This window comes from Vombatus ursinus, unplaced genomic scaffold (genome assembly GCF_900497805.2).
Source record: "Vombatus ursinus unplaced genomic scaffold, bare-nosed wombat genome assembly UNPS02014777.1, whole genome shotgun sequence".
Classification (NCBI taxonomy): domain Eukaryota; kingdom Metazoa; phylum Chordata; class Mammalia; order Diprotodontia; family Vombatidae; genus Vombatus; species Vombatus ursinus.
The window spans coordinates 614,266-620,265 of record NW_020954555.1 but is presented as its reverse complement, the minus strand read 5'-3'; the positions used below and the strand labels follow the sequence as shown (position 1 = coordinate 620,265).

The 6,000-nt window shown below is 48.4% G+C and overlaps 1 protein-coding gene across 2 annotated transcripts in view; it reads right to left on the bottom strand.

Annotated features, from left to right (window-relative positions):
- MAN1C1 (mannosidase alpha class 1C member 1) overlaps positions 1-6,000 on the bottom strand; it is a 212,046-nt gene that overhangs the window by 31,297 nt on the left and 174,749 nt on the right. For both annotated transcript variants that reach the window (XM_027864924.1, XM_027864925.1), the window contains exon 6: positions 1,051-1,174. In XM_027864924.1, coding sequence (XP_027720725.1) covers positions 1,051-1,174 — 124 coding nt within the window. The remainder of the gene's footprint in view (positions 1-1,050; positions 1,175-6,000) is intronic.

The following is a 6,000-nucleotide window of genomic DNA, read 5'->3' as shown; positions in this document are numbered from 1 at the left end:
AGAAAGAGAGGGAGGGAGAAAGAGAGAGGAAGAGAGAAGGAGAAAGAAAGGAGAGAGAGAGAGGATAAAGAGAGGAAGAGAGAGGGAAAAAGGGAGAGAGAGGGAGAGAAAGAGAGGAAGAGAGAGAAGAGAGGAAGGGAGAGAAGAGAGGAAGAGAGAGGGAAGGAGGGAGAAAGAGTGAGAGGAAGAGAGAATGAAAGAGAGACAGAGAAAGAGAGAGGAAAAAGAGAGGAAGAGAGAGGGAGGGACAGAGAGAGGGAGAAAGAGAAAGAGAAGGAGAAAGAGAGAGAGAGAAGAGGAAAGGAGAGAGGGAGGAGAAGGGAGGCAGAGAGACAGAGAATTTACTTGTCTACATGGTATTTCTCCCTGCTAGACTGTAAGCTCCTTGAGGTCAGGGGCTATTTGTCCTTGTATCCCCAGTACCTAGAGCTAGTTCTCAGTACACAGTAGGTGTTTAATGAGTGCTTGTTGAGTTGAATAAAATGGCTCTGATGTGGGACTCTCTACCTCCCGAGGCAGCTCCTTCCACTTTTGGACAGCTAAATAACCAAGCCACTGCCGAGCACCCCGAGCCAGTGCGCACACCTGCTACGTAATAGTCTCTTCGCTAATGCTGAGCCAACCCTAGCGGTGGCGTGGCCGCTGCGGCTCTGAAAACAGCACAGACCGCAAAGTTGCACCTCCAGAGCCCGCCAGCCTAGCAGACGCCCTCTTTGCACCATGGGGCCAGTTCCTGCTAAGCTGAGCCGACGCTCATATTGCACATATGGGCTCCTGCCACCGAGCTAACCCAGCCTGGGTAGACTATCCCATTAGCAAAGTTCTTTAGCTTTCCCCGAACCTCTGCCGGCTCCCGGGGGCTCCCTGAGCCCACCCTCCCCAGTACCAGCTGTCACCCAAAGGAGCATGTGTTTCATTTGTTTCTAGGGAGGTTGGCGTCTTTCCCCCGGCCCCCACCTGAGAGGCAGAGGTTTCCCTATCGCCCATTTGAAAGGGTGGAACCCATGCCCTGCCACTACCCAAAGGGGAAGGGGTTCCTCTGAGACTTGCCTTTCTAGCGAAGATCGGGTTGCCAGAGATCTTGGTGAGGTGCAAGAACTCCAGGTGGAGGGATCCAAACTCTGCCAGGATGCTGCTCCCCAGAGACGCCCAGCCCCAGGTCCTGCTGACGCCGCTGCAAAGACAGAAGCAGCCACCATTATCATCGCCATCACCTACCTGCATCCCTTTACAGGTGATACTTTAGTCAAGTCGCTTAACCTTTGAGCCTCAGTTTCCCCTGAAGAGACTTCCAAGCTCACCCAGTTCAATCTCCTCATTTTAAAGATGAGGAAACAGAATCCAACTTCATACAAGTAGACGTATGAGAGGTAGGATTTGAACCCAGGTCCTCAGACTCCAGCCCCAATGCTCTTTTCACCATACCACACTGTTTCCAATGAGCCAATGGTCACTTCCTGCTCTCAATATTATAATCTTATGACTCAATCATAAGTGGTATGGAGTACCAATATAATCCTACCCATTCTACAAATGGGGAAACTGAGGTATCAGAGAGACGTGACTTGTCTAAGCTCATACAGATAATCAGAGGATAATAATCATAGTCATTGGCTTTCAAGTTGACCAAATGCTTTACATCTGTTTTCAACTGGTTCTTTTTTTTTTTTTTGCCTTTTTTTTTTTTTCGGTGAGGCAATCAGGGTTAAGTGACTTGCCCAAGGTCACACAGCTAGTAAGTGTCATGTGTCTGAGGCTAGATTTGAACTTAGGTCCTCCTGATTCCAACGCTGGAGCTCTATCCACTGAGCCACCTAGCTGCCCCTTTTCAACTGATTCTTACAACGACCCTGTGTGTCAGAGAGTACAAGGAATATTATCCCCATTTTACAGATGAGGAAACTGAGTCAGAGAAAGGAAGTGGACCTGTCTGGGGTCCTAAAGCTAAGAAATGGTGGAGATTCCTGATCTTCTCCTGACTCCAAGTTCATGGTATGACCTTGCCTAGGTAGCTGTTGCTTCCATCCAAGGAGCCCCTGGGGGTCTGGGACCTGAAGGGGCCCAAAGACAGAAGTACAGAAACCAGAAGCATGGGGATGGTAGGCCTCTAACTCACCCGCAGGCTCTGCTAAATTCACCAGGAATACAGAGATCAAGTCCTCTCTTTATCCGGGACCCAGAGCAGACAAATCTCCCAGCTGCCATCAGGCATCTACTTGCTCAAAATCAGTGACTCACCTTTCGAGAGTCTATTTAGCCAAGGCCGTCTCCCAGGGGAAAGTGCATAAATCTAATTAATCCAACAAATATCTATTGAACACCCATTATTAATTTACAATTAGATGGTGTGGGGTAGTGGAAAGGGCCTTAAGGCTCAAAAGTCAGAAGACCTGGGTTTGAGGCCAGGTTTCAATATCTACTGATGTCATTGCCTTATACTAGTCATAGGATTAACTGATCAGGTCCTCTGACTCCAGATTTAGCGTCCTTTCCACTGTCCTACCCTGCCTTTTCAAGTCACTTCATTTCTCTGGGCCTCAGTTTCCTCATCTCTAAAATGGCAATAATAATACTCGTAGAATCTCCTTCATAGGGTTGTCGTCAGCATCTAATGAAATAATATATTCAAAATGCCTCAGAAATAGCATAGCCCATATAAATGTGAGTTACTAGGTACAGAACCTGTTCTTAGGGTTGGGGAATCAGAGTAAACAACTCAATAAATACTGATTGGGCAAAACCACGTGTTGGATCTGGGGTGACAAAAATGAAAAATGGCACAGTCTTCAAGGAACATACAATTTAATCCAGGCTTTACAGTGCTCATAAAAGGGGAAAGAAAGGGAATAAGCATTTATTAAGCACCTACTATGTGACACGTGCTTTACAAATATTAACTTACCTGATTCTCACAACAACCCTGGGAAGTAGGTACTATTATTGACCCCATTTTGTTGTTGTTCAGTCATTTCAGTTGTGTCCAACTCTTCGTGATCCCATTTGGGGTATTCTTGGATATTGGAATAGTTTGCCATTTCGTTCTCCAGCTCCTTTTACAGATGAGGAAACTGAGGCAAACAGGGTTAAGTGACTTGTCCAGAGTCACACAGCTAGTGAATGTCTGAGGCAGCATTTGAACTCAGGTCCTCCTGACTCCAGGCCTGGCACTCTATCCGCTGCACCACCTAACTGCCCTTCTCTGTTCCTCTTTATATGCTGCTAAATTGAGCTGAACAAATCATAAAAACATGTTGACTAGGTCCACTTCAGATTTATGTTACCTAATCTCAACCGGGACCTTACTACACAAACAAGTAAGTCCCTTTACATCTCCCTAATTGCTCCCTATCCCACTTATCACAGAAGCTGTTGCAAACTTTCTCCTCTCTCCTCCTCAAGTTCCCATGGCATCCCCTCCCTCCACCCTCTGCTGAGGAGCTCACCTCCTACTTCACTAAAAAAAGAGGCTTTTCTGCTGAGAAAGAGAGGAGAGAGAGAGAGAGAGAGAGAGAGACAGAGAGAGAGAGAGACAGAGAGAGACAGAGAGACAGAGAGACAGAGAGAGACAGAGAGAGACAGAGAGAGACAGAGAGACAGAGAGACAGAGACAGAGAGACAGAGAGACAGAGACAGAGAGAGAAGGAGGGGGAGAGAGAGGGAGAGAGAGAGGGAGGGAGAGAGAGAGGGAGAGAGGGAGAGGGAGAGAGAGGGAGAGAGAGAGGGAGGGAGAGAGAGAGACAGAGAGAGGGAGGGAGAGAGAGACACAGAGAGAGGGAGGGAGAGAGAGAGACAGAGAGAGAGAGAGACAGAGAGAGAAGGAGGGGGAGAGAGAGAGGGAGAGAGAGAGAGCTCCCTCTTCTCCCCTCCTCCTCATCTCATGTCATTCAGGCATCTTCCTCCACCATCTCCTCTTTCAATCCTTCTCTATAAGGCAAACCCCTCCACGTGCACCCCTGATGCCCTTCTCTTCTGTCTTCTCCAAGATTGCCCCCTCAGCCCTCAATCATTCCCACACTTTAGCTGGAGCTAATCTTCAAATCTTTATCTACCTACAAGCATACCCATGTCTTCTCTCATCCTGTAAAAACCCTAACTTGGTTTGACCATCGTCTCCAGGTATTCTACATCTTGCCTCCCTTTCTTGCCCAAACTCCTGAGAAGGTTGTCTATGCTAACAGTGTCCACTAGCTGCAGGGGCAGCTAGTTGGCACCATAATGCATATAGTGCCATGCCTGGAGTCAGGAAAACTCATCTTTGTGAGTTCAAATCCGGCTTCAGATATTTACTAACTCTGTGACCCTGGGCAAATCACTTCACCCTGTTTGCCTCAGTTTCCTCATCTGTAAAATGAGCTGGAGAAGGAAATGGCAAACCACTCCAGCATCTCTGCCAAGAAAACCCCAGATGGGGTCATGGAGAGTCCAACAAGACTGAACAACAGAAAGCTTGTCAGCCCTGTGTAATCTGCCTTCAGTTAACTGAAACTGCTCCCTCCAAAGCATACCCGATGAGCTCTTAATTACCAAATCGAATGGCCTTTTCTCAATCCTTATCCTTTTGACTTCTCCATAGACTTTGACACTGTGGACCATTATTTCTCCCGGATTACTCTCTCCCCCTTCTGGGTTTCTGTGACCCTGCTCCCTCCTGGTTCTCCTCCTACCTATTTGACTGCTCCTTCTCTGTCTTCTTTGTCCCTCCTTCATCCAGATCATGTCCACTAACTGGGGGTGTCCCCCAGAGCTCTGTCCTCATCCCTTTTTTCTTTTTCCTCTATATTCTCCCACTTGGTGATCTCATGGTGAACCTATGGTGAACCCATGGGTTCAACCGCCATTTCTACATAGGTGATTTCCAGATCTAAATATCCAGGCCTAGCCTCTCCTGGGCTCTAGTCTTGCATCACCAACTACCTTTTGGACATCCTGAATGGAACTTCCCACAGGCATCTCAAACTGGCTACATCCAGAACAGCCTTACGTCCAGCCCTTCCCCCTTCCCTACCTTCCTATGACTGCCGAGGTACCAGCATCCTTCCAGTTACACCCCAGCATCATCCACGGCTCCTCTCCCACACTCAATATGTTGTCAGATCTTTTCATTTTTACCCTCACACCATCTCTACCTCACCTCCCCATCCCTGTCCTCCACAGCCATCACCCTCATTCAGGTTTTCTGGCTGTTTCCCTACCTCAGATCTCTTTACCACCCTAATCCAGCTGCCCTTAACTGCCAGGTCTAACCATGTCATCCTCCGACCCCACTTAATAAACTCCAGGGGCTCCCAATTAACTCCCAGATCCAATATAGAGTCCTCTGTTTCATGGCTTGGCTGCAGCCTGTCTTCCTGGTCTTCTGACACCTCGATCCCCTCCACAGACTCTGCCTTTCAGGAACACGGGGTTTCTTGCTGTGCCTTGACCATGGCCCTGCTCCTGAGGCCAGGCCTTTTCACTGATTGTGCCCTGTGTCTGCAATGCTCTCCTGGCCTGCTCTGTTTCGTAGATGTCCTGGCTTCCCTTAAGATTCAGCTCTGAAGAACGCCTTTCCTGTCCCCCACTGCTAGTGACTTCTCACTAAGATTCTTTTGTGTGCCAAAGCTTCCTCCTCTATAAACTGTTGCCCACCTTGTCTCTTTCTGTGAGGAAGGTGAACCAGACAGTGGCTGCAGGATACTATGAACTTACTGGAGGAGGCTGAAATAACAACACTGATGAAAACAGTAGGGATAAGCAAGCACCTTAGTGAACACCCAGCTTTCAAAGGACTTCACTTTTGCCCTCTGCCCTCATTCCAGAGGGTGTATGCAGGAAGCGGCAGGAGGCAGTGTGGGAGGCTAAGAGGCTGGACACTCAGAGGCAAGGCCAGAGTTAGAGCCCCAGCTCCCAGCTCATCCCGCTGGCTGGGCCACTGCTTTCCAAGTGCCTGCAATTGGCTGTTTTTAGAATCAAAGATCTTAAAGACTGGTCCTTACCCAGAATCTGTCTCAGTTGCCACCT